This window comes from Mustela lutreola, chromosome 17 (assembly GCF_030435805.1).
Source record: "Mustela lutreola isolate mMusLut2 chromosome 17, mMusLut2.pri, whole genome shotgun sequence".
NCBI lineage: Eukaryota > Metazoa > Chordata > Mammalia > Carnivora > Mustelidae > Mustela > Mustela lutreola.
In genome coordinates this window covers 899,739-924,612 of record NC_081306.1, presented here as the reverse complement: position 1 = coordinate 924,612, position 24,874 = coordinate 899,739, and the positions used below count along the sequence as shown (strand labels likewise).

At 52.2% G+C, this 24,874-nt stretch overlaps 1 protein-coding gene and 1 long non-coding RNA gene across 5 annotated transcripts in view; one reads left to right on the top strand and one right to left on the bottom strand.

Annotated features, from left to right (window-relative positions):
• Positions 1-24,874, top strand: part of ITGAL (integrin subunit alpha L) — a 38,495-nt gene that overhangs the window by 2,794 nt on the left and 10,827 nt on the right. For 2 of the 3 annotated variants that reach the window (XM_059154239.1, XM_059154241.1), the window contains exons 5-24: positions 918-1,035; positions 1,161-1,291; positions 2,266-2,411; positions 7,149-7,281; positions 7,431-7,581; positions 10,316-10,389; positions 10,476-10,608; positions 14,185-14,336; positions 14,458-14,595; positions 15,058-15,255; positions 15,368-15,498; positions 16,138-16,298; positions 16,389-16,540; positions 18,292-18,381; positions 21,012-21,068; positions 21,158-21,228; positions 21,555-21,696; positions 23,488-23,598; positions 23,785-23,864; positions 23,978-24,064. In XM_059154239.1, the coding sequence (XP_059010222.1) occupies positions 918-1,035; positions 1,161-1,291; positions 2,266-2,411; positions 7,149-7,281; positions 7,431-7,581; positions 10,316-10,389; positions 10,476-10,608; positions 14,185-14,336; positions 14,458-14,595; positions 15,058-15,255; positions 15,368-15,498; positions 16,138-16,298; positions 16,389-16,540; positions 18,292-18,381; positions 21,012-21,068; positions 21,158-21,228; positions 21,555-21,696; positions 23,488-23,598; positions 23,785-23,864; positions 23,978-24,064 (2,456 nt within the window). The remainder of the gene's footprint in view (positions 1-917; positions 1,036-1,160; positions 1,292-2,265; positions 2,412-7,148; positions 7,282-7,430; positions 7,582-10,315; positions 10,390-10,475; positions 10,609-14,184; positions 14,337-14,457; positions 14,596-15,057; positions 15,256-15,367; positions 15,499-16,137; positions 16,299-16,388; positions 16,541-18,291; positions 18,382-21,011; positions 21,069-21,157; positions 21,229-21,554; positions 21,697-23,487; positions 23,599-23,784; positions 23,865-23,977; positions 24,065-24,874) is intronic. The other variant, XM_059154240.1, reaches the window with a different exon arrangement.
• LOC131819304 (uncharacterized) lies at positions 9,591-16,551 on the bottom strand. Of its 2 annotated transcripts, XR_009349132.1 has the most exons (5): positions 16,415-16,551; positions 15,994-16,215; positions 13,241-13,330; positions 10,116-10,544; positions 9,591-9,952 (listed from the first exon to the last, which is right to left on the bottom strand). It is a non-coding gene; the product is annotated as an uncharacterized LOC131819304 (long non-coding RNA). The 2 variants fall into 2 exon arrangements; XR_009349131.1 differs by having other exon boundaries at positions 9,591-10,544.

Sequence of the window (24,874 nt, the reverse complement as noted above, 5' to 3'; positions counted from 1 at the left end):
TCAAATAAATGATGTCTTGGATCAGATTTCTTGAGACGAGGCTACGATTTAAATTTTAAAAAATTTTGAAGTAAATAAAGCATTAAATAAATACTAGTCTGCATCACATGCCCAGAAATTGGGAAGTGATGCGCAAATGCCTAAAGTTCTCTTTTTTAACCTTCAGTCACTCGGGAAGGATCAGGGATCCTTATACACATTTTACACACCAGGAAATGAGACCCAAGGGCTTAAGAGGCTTGACCAAGGTCACATGGTTTTAAAGAGGTAGAGCCAGGATGAGAATCAAATTCCCCTTTGGTTCCAAGCCCACTGGTCTTGACCGTTCACCCCAGCAGCGTCTCCTGACAGAGGTGGATGAGAGACAGACGGCTGGCTAAGTGAAGCATGTAGCTAGCATCGACTGACGCTTGTTTACTTAGCTACTTTTACATGCCAGCCAACGTGCTAGGCTCCAACAGGGTCAGACAAGCGAGTGATAAAGATAACATGAGCCCGGACTTTCGAGAAATTGCAGTCTGGCAGGAAAGATCGTCATAAATGAAAGAAATAATATTGTATATTCTGGAAATAGTGGGTGATTTGCCTTAAAAACAAGATGTGATTGGGAATGGAAGGGGATAGGCCTGGACATGTAGGAGAGGGTCCAACTGTAAACAGTATGAATGCCCAGCTCAGGAGCTTAGACTCTATCCTATAGGCAGTGAGCCTCCCCTGGCACTCAGCTGTGGTAGTAGGGCTGGAGAGGCAGCTCTAAGACCTGGAGGCAGAATTACCTTGCCTTGGTCACCGGTTGGTTGTAGGGAGTGAGGTCAGGGGGTGGTGACTCTGCAGGTTGTTGTTCTTGGCTGAGGGGGCCCAGAAGACACAGAGGAAGACCCACCCCAGCCCTTTGTTTGAACTTGTGCTTCCTTCAGGCATGTGATCCTGGGCTATCTCGGATGTGCGACCAGAATGTCTACCTAAGTGGCTTGTGTTACATTTTCCACCAGAATCTGAAGGGTCCTGTGCTGCAAGGGCGCCCTGGTTATCAGGGTAAGGAGCTGGGGATTCAGTGAGTAAAAATCTCTCCCACGTAGCTGCCCGTATAATGGAAACAGCATGGACCCGCCAACCCATGGAGACACTTCAGCGTGTCCCTTTGTGTCTGGCCTCTCTAGAATGTATAAAGGGCAACGTGGACTTGGTGTTCCTGTTTGACGGCTCAATGAGCTTGCAGACAGATGAATTTCAGAAAATTGTGGACTTCATGAAGGATGTGATGAAGAAACTCAGCAACTCTTCCTACCAGGTAAATAGATTAATTAGTTCTGATCATAGGCAAGAGATGCCTGCTTGAGCTAACTTAAGGCATAAAAGAAAAAATTCACTATGAGGTGTCTTCAGAACCTAAAGGCGTAGTTGGACTGGACTTCTGGAAGAGACAAGAAACTAGGAAGTGGAAAGTGTCTGGGATTCTCGTTAGTTCTCATTTCTGTTTCGTTCTGGCTTTTGCTTCCCCCTCCTCTCTCGCCACACACGGACCCCCTCAGCTTCTTTGGATCACATGGGCCTGTGGAAAGCGCCTAAGCTCGCAAGTTAAATTTTCAGGAGGGTTTTCTCGTCCTCTCCACCAACCCCTCCCTTTGCAAATTTCAAACTCCTGGAGAATAGATTCTCACCGGGCTAGCCTCCGCTGAGTGGCGTGTGTGGCCCAACCAGCTGGGTCCAGCTTAGCGGGGTCCCTCAGCAGAACCATCCCCAGAGGATAGGCGTTTAGCAGATGGCACTACATAAGGGATCAGGGGTTTAGTTAATTTTATTTCTGTGTTTGTGTATATATTACTTCATTTTCAAAAAAAAAAAAAATGCTCTGAGGCAGGAATGTGGGGCTGGGTTACCAGGTCCCAGATACGAAATTGACTAGAAGGGGCCCCTGGCTGGCACAGTTGGAAGGGCAAGGGGTTATGAGTTTGAGCCCATGTTGGGGCTAGAGATTACTTAAAAATAAAGTGGGGGGCGCCTGGGTGGCTCAGTGGGTTAAAGCCTCTGCCTTTGGCTCAGGTCGTGATCTCCGGGTCCTGGGATCGAGCCCCCTATCAGGCTGTCTGCTCAGCAGGCAGCCTGCTTCTCTCTCTCTCTGTCTGCCTCTCTGCCTACTTGTGATCTCTGTCTGTCAAATAAATAAATAAATCTTTTAAAAAAGTAAAAAAAAAAGAAATAGATCGGAGCAGACAAATAGGAAGGGATAGGAAGCGATATTTCATTTCTTCCTTCTTTTTCTAGTTTGCTGCCGTTCAGTTTTCCACGGACCACAAAACAGAATTTAATTTCTTGGATTATGATAAGACGAAGAACCCTGATGTTCTGCTGGGCAAAGTAAAACACATGCGCCAACTGACCAACACCTTTAGTGCCATCAACTATGTCGCGTGAGTCTCCATTTGTGGGACACAGCCCACGTGTCAGTTGCACTGGCCCCCTCAGGTTGCAGAGTATAGGAACTCAACAGATGGGCTTAGAAAGGGGCAGGCTATTGTAGGAATTCAAGTGGAGCAATTTTAGTCCAGGTTCTTTCATTTTTTAAAAGGATTTTATTTATTTACTTAAGAAAAGGAGAAAGCATGAGCAGGGGGATAGGCAGCGGGGGTGGGGAGAAGCAGGATCCCTGCTGAGCAGGGAGCCTAATTGCGGGACTCAATCCCAGAACCCAGGGATCATGACCTGATGCTTAACGGACTGAGTCTCCCAGGCTCCCCTAGTCCAGGAATCTACTTCATACTAACTAAATCCCCAACGGCAATTCTTGGGAGGACGCAGGGGTAGATCATGAGCCTTTGGAACAGGGAGTAATGCCAAACCTCACGAGGATCTAGTGCTGAGAACTTGGAAAGTGATCGTGAACATGACAGCTATGGTTGGGTCTCATGAGTTGGGGATCAGCTCTGGAAGTCATTGGGTGAACAAAAATCTCTCCTAGTGAATGTTCTCCTTGAGTAATTCCTTGAATAATTCATAAAATTCAATATACTCGAGTCCCTCATTGAAAGCTAGCATATCCTGATTTCCTAAATCTACTCTAGAAGGTCTTCCTCCCCGGAGGTAGACCAGGTGGCTGTGTTTTAATTGAGACCTGGATGAATGCAGTTGGATTGTGCTGAAGGGCCATATTGTATATTTTATTTGATTTTTGGGGGGTTAATGATTATAAACAAGACATTTACTTTTCATACCCGTTTGGGGAAAGGAGAAAAATCAGTTTGCCCAACTCAGTGATGGTCTTTCTGAAAGAGTCTCCATTCATTCTGTAGAATTGGATAGGTTGCTTGATCTGAGGATTCTGTACTTTTAATTCATAAAGAGAACCTCCTTTGAAGAAAGTGATCGAAGGGTGATTCTTTTGAGTAGCTTCTCTGGTGCACAGCCACACTCCCTCTCTGAGTGAAGCTTTTCCCACATGGGACACACAACTGGGGTGTCTCTCTTGTGTGAATTTTGCCTTGCAGGAGACAGATGCTCCCTGGTGTGGAAACTCTCCTTACGCTTCGTACAGGCATAGAGTTTCAGGCCTGTGTGGACTCTGATGTGACCAATTCACCTTCCTTTCTGACTGAAGGCTTTTCCACACTTGCCATATCTATAGGGCTTTTCACCACTATGGACTCTTGTATGAACAGCAAGGTTTGATTTCTGAAGCTTCTCTGACAAATAGCCTACTCATAGGGTTTCTGTCCAGTGTGGGTTCTCTCACTAATGGCCAGACTACCCCATTGACTAGAGTTTTTCTAGCACTCCTTGCACTGATTGGCTTCTCTCCTGTGTGTATTTGCTGATATGTAACAAGATTGCCCTTGGCCCCGAAGCTGTTTCCCCAACAGATACACTCAAAAGACTTCGGACTAGTGCAAGGTTAGACTGCCTTTTTGCCCTGAAGGATTTTGCATGTTCCCGACACTCATAGACCCTCTGTCTCCAGGTGAATCTTCCTGTGGTGTCTTAGAATCTGGGGATTTTTGTTCCAGTTTCTCCCTTCAAAGGAATTCTAGAAATCCCAGCTGGAGGATCCCATGGCCTCAGAGTGATCATATTTGCATTGGGCTTCTGTCATCACGGTCACTGAGAAATGCTACACTCTGGGCCTACCTTCCATGAGAGTCCCGCAGAGTGGCTGTTGGAAATCCAAACACGGCCACGCCTGCCGTATGACCCTAATCTCCACCTCTTCATAGGATTCGTCCATGGGCTGTTCTTGAGTCCTACGGTGGCACATGCCACAGACAGAGGCCAGCATCGAGCCACAGCAGTGCCAGTGGACTAAACTACAACTCCCAGGAGCCCATATTATATATTTTTTAAAAATACCTATGGGGCACCTGGGTGGCTCTGTAGGTTAAGTGTCTGACTCTTGATCTCAGTTCAGGTCTCCAAGCCCCACTCTGGGCTCCATGCTGGGCAAGGAGCCTACTTAAAATAATAATAATAGTAATAATAGTAACAACAATTTTAAAAATAGAAATACCTGTCTTTACACATTAAAGTGGCCAGAGAACCTGAAAATGATTTGGGAAACAAGAGAATTGTATCTTTCCTTCTCATGCTGCCCCTGGGCATACACAAAACTTGAGTCAAAGAGCAGGAAGGAATTCCTGGGCCATGACACTTATTTTTCTGATTCTGATTTCTTCCCCAAGCATGTACAGCTGGATTTGCACAAGTTAAATATGCATGGCTTGAATCTTCTCAAGGCTCTACACAAGTGTTCCCAGCCCTTTTCTTCTGAGGCTCACTTGACCTGTCATGTCCACTTTATTCTTCTCTTTGTAGACAGCTTTGGTGCATACATGGCAAGCCATGTCCACTGGGGGAAAAAAGAATGACAGCCTTGGCTCCTCAGTCCAGGAAAACAATCTGAATTCCAGCTTCCAGGAGAGAAAATCTGATTGGCCGAGGCTGGGTGTCTACAGGTCCACTCAGCTCTGCCTTAGGCATCAAGTCACATGGCACAGACATGGATTCTGGGGTCCCAGAAATGTAAATACCATTTTTAGCTCATGGACCATACACAGAAGCAAGCTGTGGGCTGGCTTTGGCCTGTGGGTTGTTTGCCGTGTTCTGTGTTCTGGGAATATAGCAGCGAATGAAACAAAAATCTCTACTGTCTTGACGGTTTAACATTATATTAGGGGAGAGAAACGCAATAGACAGGATCAGTGTGTAAATTAGATAATGTAGTAGAAGATGGAAGTTTTTGTTTTTTTTAATATATATATTTTATATTTTTATTTATTTATTTGACAGAGAGAGAGAGATCACAAGTAGGCAGAGAGGCAGGCAGAGAGAGAAAGGAGGAAGCAGGCTCCCCGCTGAGCAGAGAGCTCGATGTAGGGCTCGATCCTAGGACCCTGGGATCACGACCTGAGCCGAAGGCAGAGGCTTAACCCACTGAGCCACCCAGGCACCCCGAAGATGGAAGTTTTATAAAAAGAGAGAAAGCAGTAGGAAGATGAGCGAAGGTTACATTTGCACAAAGACTGGTTGGAGGTGAGGAAGAAGCTATGCCAATACCTGGGAAGACCATTCGAGGCAGAGGGAATAGTAAATGCTTGGGATGTTCCAAGGAGAACCGGGACACCAGTGTGACTGCAGAGAAGTAAGTGAAGGTGGAAAGTAGTAGGAGATGAGGTCGGCGAGACCATGGGAGGCCAGAGCACTTAGGGCCTTTGAGGCCATAGGGAGGACTTTGGCTTTTCCTCAGAGTGAGATGAGTAGTCACTGGAGGTTTTGAGCAGAGGGGTGATAATCTGATTTATGTTTTTAAAAGGATCCCTCTGGGGCGCCTGGGTGGCTCAGTTGGTTAAGCGTCTGCCTTCCGCTCAGGTCATGATCCTGGGATCCTAGGATCGAGCCCTATTTCGGGCTCGCTGCTCAGTGGGAGCCTGCTTCTCCCTCTGCCTCCCCCCGTTCATGCTCTCTCTCAAATAAATAAATTAAATATATTTAAATTTAAATATATATTTAAATTTATCCCTTATCCCTCCGGTTGCAGGGCTGTTAAGCTGTGGAGGGGACGGGGTGAGGCAGGAAGGCCAGGTAGAAGGCTAAAAATAGAGATAAGCGGTGATGGCGGTTTAAACCAGGGTAGAAATCCATGAACAGGAGCCATGAGAGGCCATGTCTATGTGGACAGAGGCTGGGGAAACAGTTTGCACCCAAGATGGAACAGAGGCCTTGGCCCTGCCCCATTAGAGCTTCTCCACCTGTCACTCCCCACCCACCCCCAACCCTGCTGTGTGACTCTCAGCTTCTGCTCCCAAGCTAGGTCCCGTCATAAGTCAAGGGCTATAGTCTGTGTAGACTGGCTGCTCTTGGATTAATTGTCCGTCTCTAGTGAGCTGTGGGGCGGGGAGGCAGGATCAGATGGCAGAGGGAGCACTGCTGTCCTAACAGAAACGGGGCACCCTGTCTTGCTCCAGAAGGAGACCATGGGCAGGTGCGACTTTGGAGCACGGGCCTGTCCAGTGTTCAGGACTCCCTTCTCCCTTCCATGTCATATGCGCTGATCACCTGCCCTGTGTCAGGAGCCAGAGACACAGGAGGAAATCAGACACGTTCCTACCCCGGGGGAGCTCATGATCTGGGGAAAACTGAAAGGAAATAGGTGACTTCCATTCCCTGGAGACATGCTGTAGCAGAGACACCTACAGGCAGCCTGGCCATCAATGGTGGGGCGCTGCCAGATGAGCTCGTTCTGGAAGCATGACTCCCCAGTTTTCTCTAGCCGTGGAGCCCATTTTCCGCATTGAAATTGCAGCTGGATCCCCAACATGTCTACCCAATAAAAGGGTAGTTGTTGTGTGGTTGAACTGGAGAGTAGGAAGCCCAGGGTCTCTCCTCACAAAGCCTCCCCATCACTGTCCATGGGCTCCAGGACAACCTCTGGCAACCCAGAGTTCCATCGAAGACTGCCAGTCTGGAAGGAGTGGGGTGGCAGCCGAGGTGAGGTAGGAAGTTCAGAAGAGAACTTGGAAGTCTGGGAACACCTGCCTGCCTGGGGGATGGGAGAAGGGCTTTTGCATAACCAACAGGACAATGACTTAATGAGCTGAGTGAGTCAGGGGAGCCCTCATGATGTGGGGGAGTCTCTCACATGTGCCTCTTCTGGGACACAGGACAGAGGTGTTCCGGCAAGACCTGGGGGCCCGGCCAGATGCCACCAAAGTGCTTATCATCATCACTGATGGGGAAGCCACTGACCACGCCAACATTGACTCAGCCAAAGACATCACCCGCTACATCATCGGGGTATGGCCGGTGTGAAGTGCTGGCCACTTCCCAAGTCCTATCCTGCCTCTCCTGTTCCCGATCCCCACCCCCACCCCTTTCTCCTCAGGGGCCAGGGCCTTACCTGCGAATCTGGGGACGCCGACTCTCTAGTTCTCCCCCTCTCACAGATCGGGAAGCATTTTGAGACCAAGGAAAGTCAGGAAAGGCTCCACGAATTTGCCTCAAAACCTGCGAAGGATTTTGTAAAGATCCTGGACACATTTGAGAAGCTTAAAGATCTGTTCACTGAGCTGCAAAAGAAGATCTATGTCATTGAGGGTGAGTGGCGAACTCGGGGTGGGGGGCAGAGAGGGGAAGTCGCTTACGGAAGCTCATCAGGGACGACCAGACTAGCCACGTGCTGGTGATGGTGACGGGAGCTCGGGAGCTCGGAGCGTCTGAGGCTGTGCAACGGGCTCTCCTGGAAAAGGGCCTCAGAGGGGAGTTTGGGGGGCCGGCCCCTTGAGGAGCAGCCTCTGCCTCCCCCTGAAATTCCATCTTGCTCCTAAAACTCAGCTGGGGCCAGGGTGAGGCCCCGAACTGACCTGTAGCTGTGCTGTTGTTAACCGAGGCCTGTGGAAGAAGGAGAGTCTCCCACTCTCCCCACCCCCGCTCAGCTCCCTCATTTTCTCTTGTCTCCACTTGCTTAAGTGGGCTGGGGACCAAGTGCAGGGAGCCCTCAGGCCCTCTTGGTCTGCAGTAAGAGAAGGTTGGACTGCAGTCTCGGGATGGAGGACTTGCTCCGGGTGGGGGTGTTTTCCCAGGAGTCCTGGTCTGCTGAAAGCTACGGGATTCCCTCTGGGAAGGCCCCTGTGCGAGGACACGGGCTTTGGGTTTGGTTCGGTTGAAGAAGCAAGTGGTGTATATAATGGGACTGGGCGGACCGCTCAGGAAGGCGCTCTGCCTGTGCTGTGTGACCTCAGCCAGGTTACTTTCTCTCTCTGAGGCTTGCTGAGCTCTCCGCGAACTGGGGCTAATAATACCAATCTCACAGCTTTGGGAGGTTTGACTGTTGTACTACTTTCCTAAGGCTGTTGTAACAAAGTACCCAAAACCGAGAGGCTTAAACCAACAGGAATTTATTGTCTTGTACTTCAGGAGGCCGGAAGTCGGAGGTCAAGGGGTGGGCGGGGGCGGGCTCTTTCTGACAGGTCTCGGAGAGAACACTTCTTGCCTCCTCTAACTTCTGGCATCCGCAGCAGCCCCTGGCATCCCTTGGCTTGTAGCTGCATCACTTCTGTCATCTGAGTGTCTACAAGCCCCTGCATGTCTGTCCTCACGTCCTCCTGTCTGTGCGTGTCTGTCTCTCTGTGTCCACACTTCACTCTTTCATAGCGACACTGTAAAATATTGGATCCTGTCGGATCGAGGCCTATCCCAGTGACCTTATTTTAACTCGATTGCACTGTAAAGACCCTATTTCCAAACAAGGTCATATTCTCACGTACTAGGGATTAGGTCGTGAAAATAACTTTTTTTTTTTTTTTTTTTTTAGACAACACAATTCAAGCCCCAACCCCAGCTTAGCAGAGTGCTCGGTACCTCTCAGGCCCTCTGTAAATCGCAGAGCTGGTTATCTCTGGCTCTGATCGCCTATCCTGACCTGCCCTGACACATGCTTCAGATGGTATCTTAGATGTCACTTCCTCTGATATGTTTTCCCGGAGCCCGAGTCTAGGCTGAGGGCTTCTTTCCGGGTGCCACTGTTAAGGGCTGTATGCTCCCTCTCAGAGCCTCCCCATTATGTGCAGTATTATTATGCAGTGAACGAACAACGAACAAAATCATGGTCATTGCTGTGTTTCTTGAAAGCTTTGCAAGGTAACAGGCACTTTTTCTATATCATTTAATTCCTTCCTCTCAGAAGCTTTGTAAGGCTGGTGGGATGATTTTCATTTTATTAATTCAAGCTTGCACTAACCAGGTACTGGGAATAAGACATTCAGGGGCACCCGGGTGGCTCAGTCAGGTGGGCGGCGGCCTTCCGCTCAGGTCATGATCCCTGGCATGGAGCCCCACGTCGGGCTCCCTGCTCGGTGGAGAGCCTGCTTCTCCCTCTCCCTCTGTCTGATGCTCTGCTTACTTGTGCTCTCTCTCCATCAAATAAATAAATAAGATCCAAAAAAGAAAAAACCACACTCAGGGACATTGTCAGCGTGGGCTCATGTTCAGGTTGGATAAGGAAAGGCAGAACACAAAAGGACCGGGCGGTTAGAGATGACGGTCGAGGCTGTAAAGGAAATTGATAAACTGGACAGAAAGATTTCACGGGGAAGCCACGCGAGATGGGCTTTTCAAAAGGCCTTTCTAGATGCTTTATTTTTCAAAGGAGGTAGAATTGCCTCTGAGATGACATTCGAACCGAGACACGGAAGATGAGACTCGAACAGCCACGTGAGGAATGCGGGCAAAGGGCGTTGGAGTCGGAGAAGAGCCAGCGTGGGGCCCAGAGGTGGGGAGGGCAGGCGGGCCGGAGGAGCAGGAGCCGACGAGCCGGGGAGACAGCGTGGTCGAGAGAGGCCAGGCCTTCCAGTTCCTTGTAAGCAGCTGGGCTTGATCCCAACGGCGATGGCCACAGATAAAGGGGTTTTTGAGAAACGGAAACATGTGGTCTGATAGACATTTTTGCAAAAGATCACTCCGGCTTGCTCTGCAGAAGAAAGACAGGACAAGAGGAAGAACCAAGTCAGGGACTGACTGGGTAAGGGGCGACAGTTGTCAGGCCAAAGGCGAGGGTGGCTGGGCCCTGCGTGGGGCCGGCACGCTCCTCAGAGAAGGCCGCAGACGCTTTGTGAACGTAGAACCATCCCGACCTGGTGACGTGGTGGGGAAGCCCGAGTGGGAGCAGGAGCTCAGAGCTTCTCGTTTGCCCGGATTCACGCTGAGCTCAGCCCACGTCGCTGCCCAGTCCGACGGTCGTGCAGGCGGCTTCTACCTTGCCCAAAGGCCGGGGCCGCGCTGCTTTCTCGGTCCTTCCTCGAGTGTCCACCCTTTCTCTTCACCTCGTCCCTAGGCACCAGCAAACAGGACCTGACATCCTTCAACATGGAGCTGTCCTCCAGCGGGATCAGCGCTGACCTCGGCCACGTGAGCGGCGGGCCCGAAGCAGGGGTGGGCGGGCTGAAGGATGCTGTGGGCACCAGGCTAAGCCTGCTCGTCTCCTCCCTGGGCAGGGCCATGGCGTCGTGGGGGCGGTTGGAGCCAAGGACTGGGCTGGGGGCTTCCTAGACCTGACGGCAGACCTGCAGGATGACAGTTTTGTTGGGAATGAGCCACTGACACCGGAAGCGAGATCAGGCTATTTGGGTGAGTACTTTTCTGGTGCTTTCTTTTGGTCTGAGGGGCCAGGGTCACTCAGAACAACTTTTAAAACCGTAATGAAGGCAGTTAAGCAACCAGCATGAACAAACTCAGAGTTTAAATAGGGCTGTAATGTTCTTTATTTTTTTTTTAAGATTTTATTTATCACAAGTAGGCAGAGAGGCAGGCAGACAGGGAGAGGAGGAAGCAGGCTCCCTGCTGAGCAGAGAGCCCCGCATCAGGGCTCTGAGCCACCCTGGAGCACCCCCCTCCTTTTTTTAAAGATTTTATTTATTTATTTGAGAGCGAGAGATCACAAGTAGGCAGAGAGGCCGGCAGAGAGAGAGAGGGAAGTAGGCTCCCTGCTGAGCAGAGAGCCCGATGCGGGGCTCAATCCCAGGACCCTGGGGTCATGACCTGAGCCAAAGGCAGAGACTTAACCCACTGAGCCACCCAGGTGCCCCAGGGCTATAATGTTCTTAATTTTCCCCTTAATATCTCCTCCGCCATGTCATAGTCATGTTTTTGTTTTCTGCATTTTATGATGCTTGGACATCTTGAGGCCTTGTGAGTCGCAGAGACACTGCCCCTCCCAGGGCTAGCTAACTCCTACAGATCGTGAACAAGGGGCCTGTGAGCAGTTTGCCAGCCAACCCTGAGCCCGTATCCCCAGCCACCTTCTTTACCCAACTTCCACACACCAAGCCAGTATCCCCCCCCCGACCTGACTCTCTAGTTAGCTAAGGACCTCCCTTGGTAGACCAGTGCCAGCCAGTGTTGTTGAAACTGTCCCATCCAAAGCTTGCTCAAGCATGCCTACTTAGCCACCTCTCTGGGTCTTACCCATAAATTAAATTCTGGGTCCATTTTACAGCAGCCTGCCTCATTAGTAAGGGGACCAGAAGGTCCTTCTTGTGGTTTCCTCCTCTAGAATTGCCCACGAACTCCAAGGTTGATTCACCTCAAGAGTTCTTCCAATGCCAAGGGCGGAACAACAGCACCTGGTCAGCCCACAGTTGCAGCTGCTTCTCTCTGCCTCATGGTATCCCTGTCAGGAGCTTGTCCTGTACAGTTCTGGGGCTGCTGGTCAACCCAAGGGTTACCCGTCTCAGACACAGAGGCCCTACTCTTGTGAACAGAGGTTATAGCTCTTCTGGTTCATGCTCATGTAGTCATCCTGTGTCAAGGCACAGACTGGCTTCAAGAGCCCTGGGATAGGACTGCTTCCAGGCTCTACCTAGAAACCCTCTCACCCCGCTTCATCCATGAGTGTATAGGGGCAGGCCACGTCTTTATTAAACTCGCAGAACAGGGACACCTGGGTGGTTCAGTCGGTTGGGCATCTGCCTTCAGCTCAGATCATGATCTTGGGGTCCTGGGATGGAGCCCCGCATCAGACTCCCTGCCGGCCAGGGAGCCCACTTCTTCCTCTGCCTGCCACTCCCCCTGCTTGTGCTCACTCTCTCTCTCTGCAAATAATAAATAAAATGACAAATAATAAATAAAATGACAAATGACAAATAAATACATAAAATCTTAAAAATATATCTATGCTTTATAAAAAATTTAAAAAATAAACTCCCAGAAACAAAGACTTTATTACATAATTTCCTTGGGAAAATCAGTGCCCTTCATGTTGCGTCTACTCTTCTAAGCAAAGCTGCCCTCTCGGACTTTCTCTCTCTCTCCCTTTCGACGTTCCGTACTGAGTATTATGTGTCAGGCCCTGGTCTAAGCACATGACATGTATTGACAAATTTTATCTCATTTTATTCTTACTATAACCCTGCTAGTTGGTATCTTTATTATGTACACTATTTATTTTTTTAATATAATTAAAATATAGTAAAATAAATATAATAAAATATTAAAAAAAATTTCTATTTTTTTGTTAGAGACAGAGAGCACGTGCATTCCAGAGCCGACAAGCCAGGGGGGAGGGGCAGAGGGAGCGAGAGAATCCCGGAGGTCACTCCCCATTGAGCACGGAGCCTGACGCGGGGCTTGATTCCAGGACCCCAAGATCATGATCTGAGCTGAAATCAAAAGTTGGTTGTTCAACTGACCGACCCCCGCCCCAGGCGGCCCTATTACACTTAGCTCCTACACTATCACCTTCGGGGAGCTTTGTGTCCTACAGTGATCTGCGAGCCAGCCAGCAACGTTGCTCGTTCAAGAAAAAATAATCCCTATTTTACCCTCTAGTTAGGCACCGGTCCCACTAGACACACACACACACACACTGCATATATTGTGTATATATGGACATGATTAAAGAAAAAGAGAAAAAACAAAAAAATATTTCAATTCCTGCTCACACAAATAAATAAATAAATAAATAAATAAATAATCTTGGGCGCCCTGGTGCTACCCTCCTCCAGATCTTGGTTTAGATGTCGCTAGCATAGCACTAAGCGTTTTCTACTCGTGCTCGTCTTGAATCCTCAAAACCACCCTGTTGAGGGTGGGCCTACCCTGAGTTTCGGTTGAGAAAACTGAGCCTCAGGGCACAGCGTAATTATGCAAGATCTCACAGCTGGGAGGCGTAGGCACTGAGAATACAACCTCCCCCTGATTTCCACCGGCAAGTTCCCAACGCCAGCATCCCAATGCCCGCACTCCAAGAACGTGCACAAACCGAGGGGAAGGGGCTCAGCCTCTCTCAACCTTCCTCTCCTGCGCGGTGGAGTCTCGGATGGTTCTGTTGGTGTCGCTCCTTTGCACTCCTCTAAGCAGAGAAGACGAAATTGGGTCAGTTAGTCTTCCTGAATCAGAGCGTCCCCAATGGATGGGTGCGGGCTCGGTCCCTGGTCCGGTTTCAGGCAGCCGTTCCTCAGCCGCCCCAGCAACGTGCTCACAGGGAGAAACCTCGTTGCCCATACAAGCTGTGGACGAGTTGGGTGTCTCTACACCTAGTTGGGTGTCTCTACACCTAGTTGGGTGTCTCTACACCTAGTTGGGTCTCTACACCGCCAAACAAAATGTGCTCAAGTCTCCTGCCTTATTTTGAATATTCATGCAGATTTTTCATTCATCTTATGACTATATCTCACTTTATTTTTTAAAAGATTTTATGTATTTGAGAGAGAGAGCACACACAGGGGGAAGGGGCAGAGGGAGAAGGAGAAGCAGACTCCCCACTGAGTCGGAAGCCCAACGGGGGGTCATGACCTGAGCTGAAGGCAGATGCCCAGCCGACTGAGCCACCCAGGGGCCCCGTTCTGTGATTATTTTAAAATAGTGTAGTCTCCTTTCCCAACCTTCTGGTCAGCTGAGGCTCAGGAAGATGCTCCAGGTTTCCTGGCTGCTTTTTCCTGGGCCTGTGCGTTGACCACAGTTTGAGAAATGCAGTTTCGAACCAAGATGGCGGGATGTGTGCCCCTCGGAGCTCATGGCTGCTTTTCTCTGGGGAAGGTCCTCTGACTGTTTCACAGCATCTTTGCTTCTAACCCAGTTTCCCAGAGTTTCCGCTCTTTTTTGTCCCGGGTTTTACCTTCTTCCAGCCGCCACTGTGCTCCTGATTCCAAGCCCTCTTGCCCATTCTTTCTCTCTTTCTCTCTCTCTTCCCCTCACCCCCCTCAGGTTACACAGTGACCTTGCTGCCCTCCCAAAGGCTCACTTTGCTGCTGGCCACTGGAGCCCCCCGCTACCAGCACGTGGGGCGGGTGCTGCTGTTCCAGGAGTCAGAGGACAGAGCGCACTGGAACCAAATCCAGGAAATAGACGGCAGCCAGGTGAGCGTGGCCCCGGGGTCTTCCGCAGGTCAGGGACTGGTAGGGCGCCAGTCATGCTCCCTGCTGTCTGCAAGCACGCACCCACTCAGGGGCTTCCTCGGTCCCCTTCCTCTCCCTACAGATTGGCTCTTACTTCGGTGGTGAGCTGTGTGGCGTTGACATGGACCAAGATGGGGAGACAGAGCTGCTGCTGATCGGAGCCCCCTTGTTCTATGGGGAGCAGAGAGGAGGCCGGGTGTTTATCTACCAGAAAAAACAGGTGGGGACCCGGAGCGCCAGGAGTTGGGAGGAGAAACAGATTCCCAGCCCACCCAGGTCCCAAGTATCCTGAAAGGCTTTCCTTGTTGGGTCACGGTGGATTGGACCTTTAGAACCACGGGAGCTGAGCCTCCGTGCCCAGGGACGGTAGGCTGTGGGCCAGGCCCAGGGCCAAACCTTTTATTTACAGGACACCTTGGGTGGTCCTCACAGAGTCACCATCTGGGAAACCCTGAGCTTTTCCTTCATAAACAGGATCACTGTGGCTCAGCAAGGCTGGGTCACCTTCCAAAGCCCCAAGGTCACCCAGACAACCAGGGGTGGAGCTGGGACCTGAGCCCAGGTCAGTCTGCCGCACTGGGCCGATTCTGTGAGAGACCGTACCCGACCCTCCTTCAGGGCCGCCCCCTGCAAAGGCTGGCCAAGTGACTGAGGTGGGGCCCGTCACTCTGCTCCTTCCTAGCTGGGGTTCCAAGTGGTCTCAGAGCTGCAGGGGGACCCTGGCTACCCGCTTGGGCGGTTTGGAGCAGCCATCGCCGCCCTGACGGACATCAACGGGGATGGGCTGGTGGACGTGGCCGTAGGGGCCCCCCTGGAGGAGCAGGGGGCTGTGTACATCTTCAACGGGCAGCACGGGGCGCTGAGCCCCCGGCCAAGCCAGGTGAGAAGAGCCCTGCCTGGCCCCCCAAACCCATTCGCAGGCACCCAGAAGCCTCCAAACCCAGACCCCGCTCCTCTCCCTAGCTTAACAGGAATTTTTCTCTTGGTCTCAGCGGATCAAAGGGACCCAGGTGTCCCCGGGAATTCGATGGTTTGGACGCTCCATCCATGGGGTGAAAGACCTCGGAGGAGACGGCCTGACGGATGTGGCTGTGGGGGCCGAGGGGCTGGTGGTTGTACTCAGGTAAGACAGGACTGAGGATGACCGCGGCTCTCGTCCGTCGAGCAGCTCCCGGTGTAGCGCGGCTCCTCCGGTCAGAGAGGGCCTCCTCCCGCACAGCCTTCACGCCTTACTCCGCTTCAAACGGCTGCAATTCAGTGCCAGACTGGGGGTTGAACCCAGGCCAGGCTGAGCTTACAACCTGCTAGAGAAGCAGCAGCCGGGGACGGCTCTAGAACCTGGTCACCCAGATGCGGGTCAGAGCTCTGCCACTTACTCCTTGGGTGGCCTTACCCCAGTCACTTAGCTGGGGGCTCAGACCATTGAGCATCTGACTCTTGGTTTGCGTTCGGGTCCTGAGCTCAGAGTCGGGCAATGGAGCCCTGTGGTGGGCTCCGCCCTGGGCGTGGAGCCTGCTTGGGGTTCTCTGTCCCTTTCTCCTTGCCCAAAGCGCATTCTTCCATATGGAAAATGGGTCAGAGGGCGTCTAGAAGGAAACGGGAAGCCCTGATGAATTACCATTATTATTACTGTTTCGAGGAGACAGGGCTGTTGAGGTCTGCTTTCGGGGATTAGAGTCCTCTGGAAGCTTGTAGAAGGAGCCCCAGGTCGGACTGGGAGTACAGCCGAGGCCCAGGGAGAGCGTTGCTTCCCACTCCGCAGCTCCCGGCCCGTGGTGGACATCCTCACTCAGATCACCTTCTCCCCGGCGGAGATCCCGGTACACGAAGTGGAATGCTCCTATTCGCCCAGTAACAGGAAGAAAGAAGGAGTTAACATCACAGTCTGCTTCCAGGTCAAGCCTCTCACCCTCCAATTTCAAGGTCAGTGTCGTTTCCCAGAGCAGCTGCTTATGGCCCCAGGGCACCCCCCCAACCCTGCCCCTTCAACTTCTGACTTTTCTCCCCGCCCAGGACTCCTGGTTGCCAACCTCACTTACACTCTGCAGCTGGATGGCCATCGGAGCAGGAGCCGGGGACTGTTCCTGGGAGGGAGACATGAACTCAGCGGCCACACAGCGGTCACTGGACACCCATCCTGCACCAAGTTCTGGTTCCACTTCCCAGTAAGGAGCCGTGGGGGCTGCCCTAGGAAGTGCGGGTGTGGTGGAGCTGACCACGGTGACGGGCAGCAGCGGTGCAAGGCTCAGCTCGGTCACCATCTGGCTGGGTCACAAGGCCCTTGGGTCTCTTGACACCACCATTTCCTCATGTAATAGTGGTAATAATACCATTAGCATATTTCCTCTAGTTCTTAATCTATGGACTTAGGCGTTTTAACATCGTTACCATTAGAAAGTACTTCCCATTTTTTCCCCTAATTTTTCCACACATCATATATTTATGCTGCTACCCAGTTTTTCATAAGTATTTGAATAGCTACAGAATATACAGTTATGGCGCGCATCCTGGTTTGCCAGGTACCCATAGTCATTTATTATTAACATCCATTGCAGAAAAAGATTTTCTTTTTTTTTTTTTAAGATTTTTATTTATTTGTCAGAGAGAGGGAGAGAGAGCGAGCACAGGCAGACAGAATGGCAGGCAGAGGCAGAGGGAGAAGCAGGCTCCCTGCTTAGCAAGGAGCCCGATGTGGGACTTGATCCCAGGACGCTGGGATCATGACCTGAGCCGAAGGCAGCCGCTTAACCAACTGAGCCACCCAGGCGTCCCAAAAAACATTTTCTTAATATCAATTTGGGCAACTGCTGAGACACCCAAATTCAGTTTGCTTCTAACAGTCCTGTGTAAAATAGGATTGATAGTAAATTATTCTGATCCCTTAAATATTTAATAAGAGATTGGGTGTGGGACTGGTGTATAAGAACTTAAAGTTTGGGGGCACCTGGATGGCTCAGTTGGTTAAGCGTCCAACTCTTGATTTCAGCCCAGATCATGATCTTGGGGTTGTGAGATCAAGCCCCAAGTCGGGCTCTACACTCAGCATGGAGTCTGCTTGAGATTCTCTCTCTCTCTCTCTCTCCCTCTCCCTCTGTCCCTCATCCTCCCGACAAAAACAAAAAGATCCTGAGGTTCATTTTAAATGTTTTGTTATGGAGAAATTTCAAACATATAAAAGCAGAAAAAATAGCTCAGTGAACCCCCAAATAGCCATCACAGTGTTAACAGTTCTGAGCTCACTCTCCTAGTCATTCATACCTGCACTCCATGCCCCTCTGCTTGCCTGCACTCACCCCTACCCCCGATAAGATTTGGAGATTTTCGACATAAATTTGCCAGAGAAAAGGTAGTGTGTCATGATGGGAAGACCTTGGACTTGGGGATTGGATGGATTTGGGCTCACCTCCTAGCTCTAAGCCTTAGGAAACTTGGGTTACCTTAAGTTCCTCCTCTCTAATGTGGGGATATGTTGACCTTATGTTCCTCCTCTCTAACATAGGGATAATAATGCCTGCCTCTTAGGGTTGGTGAAGGAGTTCAGGGGAAGATGATTTGGGTGCCCATAAAGTGCCAGTTTTGTAGTCCCAGGGACTGGGAATAACATAAAAGGCCTAGACCCATCCCTGTTCTCAATGAATTAGGATATTCTAGTTATTCTAGAATATTCTTGTGCAAACCTCAGTAATGGCTGCCTAGAGTGGTTTGACAGAGATTCAGGGGTTTTGGTCAGGACTCAGTTGATCAGCAATGTCTGCCATGGGAGTTGGGGCTGAGGGAGCTGACTTGTGCTGAGAAGGGACCCCGGGCATAGTAATCGCCTGATGCTAGAGTCTCACCATTTGTAAAGTACAAGCCAGGTGAGCATTTAACTGGAAGATTAAACTCACAACACCTGTGCCATTCCCATCACCTCCAGGTGTGCATTCAAGACCTCATCTCTCCCATCAACATCTCCCTAAATTTCTCTCTCCCGGAGGAAGAAGGGACACCGAGGGACCAACAGGCGGTAAGAAGCGTTCACCGGGGAATTGATAGGAAATGGGAGAGTAGATTTTCAGTTTAGCAGGACTGGATTATCAAGGAGTCTTTGGTTTTAAGCAATAGAAACCAAATACAGCAGGAAAGGAACGCATGGGAGCTTGTATTTGGCAAAGCAGGAGTGGGAAGGAGAATCAGTGGAGGCGCTGGGGGCCCTTGAGGGGAGGGGATAACGGATGGACCCTTCAGGACGCAGCCCCCTCAGTGAATGTCCCTGCCTAGCACCAGCCTCAGACCTCCGCAGGAGCCAACACTGCTCAGGCTGCAAGTTGCAGGGAGGCCAGGGCACCCTGGTCAGCCTTCTCACCGAAGTGTATTTAGTTGTGAACAGGTAGTTTCCTCAAAGCCGAATTGGGGGACCATCATGATGTAAAACGAGAGGAAAGTATACCTTTCCTCATCTGCTGGACCACACACTCCCCACCTGGCGCCAAGGCCAGATTTCCTCTCCTCGAGTCCTTGATGCTCAGCTAGCGGTTTGGCTTCAAGGCAGCAGAATCTGGTGGAAAGAGCCCGGGCCTTCCCGCCCAAAGATGTGGATTTCCTTTTTCCTGGCATGAACATCTGAGCAGGTTCCATCCATCTCTCGGACTGTGTCCCCGTCCATCAAATGCATCACGACATCGTGAGGCCTCTCGCAGAGCTGGAGCTGGGGACTGCTAAGCGCACTCTTTCTCGTGGCTTCTGGCAGCACCCACTGAGGCTCCCCGGTGCATGCTCACTCTCCTGGGGTCTGCAGGGAACAGTGGCTCGCTCCCCAGACATGAAAGCCCCTGCCCACCAAAAGCTCATCGAGGGCTTAATGGAAGTTGATGGAGCCCCTGCCTGTGCAAAGCCCTGTTCTGGGCACTGGCTCCACGGAGGCACATAAAACATGGTCCCTCCCCGGAAGGGGCTCCCAGCCTGCTCTGGGAGTCAGAGGAGTCAACAGGCAGTTAGGACAGGCGTGGGAAGATGCGACCCTTGCAGTCCCCAGGTAGAGCAGAGAAGGTGGACATTCAGAAAGGAGGCAGAGTGTGAACGCAGACAACGAAGATGGCAGAACCCCACGCAGCCGGCGGGGGAGAGGGTAGGACGGGCACCCCCTTCCCTTTGAGACTGATGCACACCCTTACATCTCATTGGTCAGAACTTGGTCACATGGCCACGCCTGAGAGCCTGGGAAGCGCAGCCTCCTGTCCAGCACCCCCTTTCCACCAACCCCATAACCCGATAAAAAGGGGAGGGTCTGTTTTAAAAGCAGGTGGCGAGGGACGATATGTGGAAACAATCAGCAGCCTCTGCCATCGGCACTATTTTTTTTTTCTTTTTTCTTTTTTTTTAAAGCCAGGCAGTGTGGAGTAGAAACTCAGGGTAAAAAGAGACTTAGGCTCCCAGTTGTCCTGGGGGAAGTGGCTCTGGTTCTGGGTCTTGCAAAACGAGTCGACGTTGGGTCGGTAGATTGAGGCCAAAGGAAAGCTCTGGTGGTATCTTCAAGGGAAATGAGGAGGTGGGCTAGCTTCTGGAAGGAAGACAGCTGAGCAAGACAGGGACCCCGATGTCCACTTGGGGGCTGGCTGTGGTCTAGCGAGTGGCAGGAAACCCCCAAATCCATGTGGTCTAGCGAGTGGCAGGAATCCCATCTAGTGAGTGGGAGCAGTCAGCAGAGGCCCCCAGAAGCCCTGCCCTGGGGGGAAGGGTCTGGAGGTTCTTTGGCAGGTGGCCTGGAAGTGGGGGAGGTTGGAGCCTTTCTAGAACATTCAGCTAATAACTCACGGGACGCTTCTATGACGCCATTACCCTCAGGATAAAATCCCAGCTGCCTAATGTGGCTTCAGGGCCCAGGGGAACCCGGACCCTGCTGCGGACTCCCGCCCCCCCACGCCCCCTCCCCCACATAAGCTCTGCAGGGGTCCGAGCACCTTCCTGATGCTCCCACAGACGCCATCTCTCTTGCCTCGTGTCCTTTCTTCCTCCCGCTCCATTCTCTTCGCCGGGCTCTCTCCTGCTCGTGGTTTAGAATTCAGTTGAGATCCATTCCTTCAGGAAGCCTCCCTGACCCCCAGGTGGGGGACAGGGTTCCCTTCTGCAGGCTCTGGATGTACCCCGTACTGTCCCATCAAACTCTCGAAGATGCTGGTCATTTCTCCCCCCAGACTGGGGCACGGGCCGTGTGTTTCTCTGGTGTGCAACCAGCGCTCAGCACAGGGCTTGACCTGGAGCAGAAACCCCGGAGATGTTGGGAAAACTGGCCTTGAGCCGAGGAGAGCAGGAGAGCTGCTCCGGGCGGGGTCTGCCGGGATCACAGCGGGGACCACAGCGAAACCAGTCACGGGCGGGTGAGCCCAAGGAAGATGGGCTGCGCGGAGCTTTGGAGCTCCTTTGTCAAGGCCAGGTTCTCCTGTCCAGTGGACACCCTGAGCTTCAGCGTCCCTTAAGGAGCTGCGCAGGTGGCCTTGGGGCGGAGTCAGGAGGATGAGGTGCTGCCTGGAGCTCCTGAGGGGCCCCCCAAGCCGGCCCAGCCGAGCCCTAAGCTCTGAGCTCCTCAGCCCTCTTTCGACAGTTCCGCTGCCTCAACTTAACCATCTTGTTTCCTGCCCCCCCCCATTCTGTGCTCAGCAGGGCAAGAACGTACAGCCCATCCTGAGGCCCTCACTCCGCACAGAGACCAAGGAGGTAAGGGGGCAGGGGACAGCTGGAGAGGCCCGGGTCCGTCACTCTGCTCTGGGGCCTGGGCCTCCTAGGCTTTCTCCTCGGCCTTTCAGATCCCTTTCGAGAAGAACTGCGGAGAGGACAAGAAGTGTGAGGCGGACCTGGGGGTGTCGTTCGCTCCAGGGTAAGGCCTGGAATCTCGTGGGCTCTTTTGTCCCACTCGGTGTTTCCCTGAGGTAGCTCCCGGGTGTGGGAGAGAACCGGGGGCTTCGAGACAGAACACCCGCCTCTGCACTCACTACATGTGTCCTGTGGGCCTTAGTTTCCCCCTCTGAGAAATTCCAGGCCCTTGGGCCCCCCTGTCAGGATCCGATGAGGTCGAGTCTCTCAAAGCCTGAGCCCGGGAGCTGATTTCGGTGGATCTGTTTCTTCTAACCCGGCCGATCCCTCAGTTCTGAGCCTGCTTCCCGCACCTGGGCCCTTGTGACTTTTGCCGGGTCTTGCCCGCAGATCCGGAGTCCTGCGTCTGACCCCGTCTGCCAGCCTCTCCGTGTCGCTGACGCTGAGTAACTTACAAGAAGACGCTTACTGGGTCCGCCTCAACCTGAGCTTCCCCCAGGGACTCTCCTTCCGCAAGGTGGAAATGCGCAAGGTGAGCACCAAGGCCTGGCCTGCCTGAGGCCACCCTTGTCCCCACAGCTTCTGCTCCCCTGGCAGAACCTCGGGCAGACAGGACAGCCTGAAGCTGTGGGCAGCAGCTGGCGTGCTGAAGCCTTAGGTCCACAACGGGGTTCTCACGCCAACGGCCACCCCCTCCCTCTGTGGGTCGCGGATCCCACCACCCGGGAGGCTGGGGGCACCTGCAGGGCTCGTGAGAGGGTCCCCTGGAGTGGAGACTGTGACACAGATTTCGTGAGCTCCGGCTCCCTCCCTCTGAAAGGCGACCAACGTGTTTTTGCAGAGTGGCCTAGGTTGTTTTAGATACAACGTTTACTCTGTTAATTATTAGCCCAGAAGTAATGCATGATCACCCCCAGAAAGTTGGAAATCCCAGAGAAGCTTAGAGAAGACTATCGCCCCGTATTCTTAAAACCAGCAGTTACGGCTTTTAACGTTTTGGTGTTTATCCTGCTATGTGTCTACGCAGGTGCATTATAAATTACATGGCATCTTCGTTCATTCTATACCTGTTTTAACTGACTGGCATTTTGTTCTCATTTGGTTATTTTTCCTCCTTATTTTTAAAACAAATGGTTATTGTGGTAAAATATACATAATAGAAAATTTGCCATTTCAATCCTTTTCAAGCACACACTTCGGTGGCATTGAGAACATGTCCAGTGCTGCGCCACCAGCATCGGTCTACGGAATGTTCCCGTCGTCTCAAACACAAACTTCCCATCCATTAAAAGCGACAACTCCTTCAGCCCCCGGCCATCTCTCATGTACTTTCTCTCTCTATGAATTTGCTGCTCTCGATTTTTCACAGAAGTGGAATCATATGATATTGTCCTCTTGTGTCTGTCTTCTCCAATTAGTGTGGGGCTTGTGAGGTGGCTTGGGCGAATTTGCTTCCTTTTTTAAGGCTAAATAATATTTCCATTGTATGGATAGGCTCCATTTTGTTTATCCAGTCATCTGTCTGCGGACATTTGAATTATTCTCGCCCCGCAGCATTAAGCGCTTCCTCACGGGGCGTCTAGTAGAGTGATGAAAAACTGGAGATCTGGAGTCAGACAGACCCCTGTTCCCATTCCTACCAGATCCCTGCTGGGTGACCCAGAGGTGGGACCAGGAGAAGTCACTCGACTTCAGGGCTTGGGTGCCTCTGTCTCCTTATCCGGTTCCCTCCCCAATTTGAGACGGAGATCTGTCCTCACAGATGATGAAGAAGATGAAAGGTTCTGTGCTGCTTAGCCCAGGATCAGGGCTCAAGCTCATTTTTTTTTTTTAAGGTTTTATTTATTTATTTGACAGAGAGAAACAGCCAGAAAGGGAACACAAGGAGGGGGAGCAGGAGAGGGAGCAGCAGGCTCCTGCCAGGCAGGGAACCCGATGCGGGACTCGGTCCCAGCACCCTGGGATCACGACCTGAGCGGAAGGCAGACGCTTCATGACTGAGCCACTCAGGCGCCCCTCGAGCTCATTTTTAGAACAGTTGCTGACTGTGTAGATCTCACTGCGTCCGCGCCTGGCGCCGAACCATGCCTAGCTCCTTGAACTGCTGGATCACTTCTGGATTTTCACAGTGATACACAGCACTGCAGTGAACATCTTTGAATGAAGCCTCTGTCTGTGCCCCTGATTCTCTGCCGCACCCCCACCCCCGAGAATGTGCCCCACAGGGACAGAGCAGGGGGGTGTGGGCCCTGAGGGTTGGTGGCCTCCGGGAACCTTGGCCTTGCCTGCTAAGAAGTGTGTTCCTCCTCTTCTCGCCCCCCAGCCCCACAGCCACATACCTGTGAGCTGTGAGGAGCTCCTTGAGGTGTCCAAGCTTCTGACCAGGATCCTTTCCTGCAATGTGAGCTCCCCCATCTTTAAAGCAGACAGTGTGGTGAGTGTCTCAAGCTCTGAGGAGCGAAGCCCCCCGAGGGGCCGGGCTGAGGTGGGGCGGGAGGGACCGGTAATGGGTAAGGAAGGCCCCCCCCCACCCCAAAGGGAATGACAGCTTGAACTTTGGAGTCAGGGCTCGGGTGCCCCGAGATGTCTCCTTCCTCACTCCCCTCTTCTCCCCTGCCAGGTTACCCTCCACGTGATGTTTCATACGCTGCTGAACAGCTCCTGGGGGGACTTGGTCGAGCTGCACGCCAATGTGAGCTGGTGAGCAGGTCCCCAGGCAGCCCCCAGGGGCCCCGCTGACCCGCTCGCAGACGGCCCCAGGGGCCTGGCCACGCGCTTCTCCCAACACTGCCCCCTGCCTTGCCCCCGCGCAGTGACAATGAGGACTCGCAAGTCTTGGAGAACAACTTGGCCACCACCAGCATCCCCGTCCTGTACCCCATCAACATCCTGACCGAGGAGTAAGTTGAGGCCCCACCGCCCTTCTCTTCCACCTCCACCTCCCCACCCGGGGCTCAGCCTCCCCACCCGGGGCTCGGCCTCCCCACCCGGGGCTCGGCCCCCCCAGGGTAATCAGAGCTGCTGCCAACCACAAGCCCAAGAGTTTTCAACACCCAGAAGGGCGGAGGCCCTTTAAGAGTTCTGAAATCAGCGGTTTGCTGATGGAGGAGGAAGTGCATGGAGGCTTGAGCTTATCCACCCCTTGTGGGGCAGCTGTGCTCCCTCCACGCGACCGGGACCAGAGACCAGGCAGGCTCAGAGAAGGGGGAATCTCCCCCAGAGGCGTACAGCTAAGCAGCACGGCTGCTGGTGTCCGAATTTGGGTCTAAATGACCCCCAAACCGCATGCTAGATGCAGCCCCTTCCTGGAGGGACCTGGAAGGGAGAAGGAGAAACTCTTCACAACGGCTCTTGTCAACAGAGAGCTCCTACTCAGGTAGGAGAAGCCGAGGTCACGTGGGCACAGAATAAGAGAGAGAGTCTCACAAGATTAAGGCAGGACGGACCGTGGGGATCACCAGTTGGATTTTCTCATTTACAGAAAAGGGGATGAAGCCCAAAAAGCAGAGTAGCTCTCGCCAGTGGGCTCAGGGGGAGGAGATCGGGGACAGGGACCGAGCCAAGGTCTCCGGTACTTTTGAACGCGAATGCCAAGCACAATGATGTAGTCTGAAGTGTGGTATGACGAATGCCAAGCACAATGATGTAGTCTGAAGTGTGGTATGACGAATGCCAAGCACAATGATGTAGTCTGAAGTGTGGTATGACGA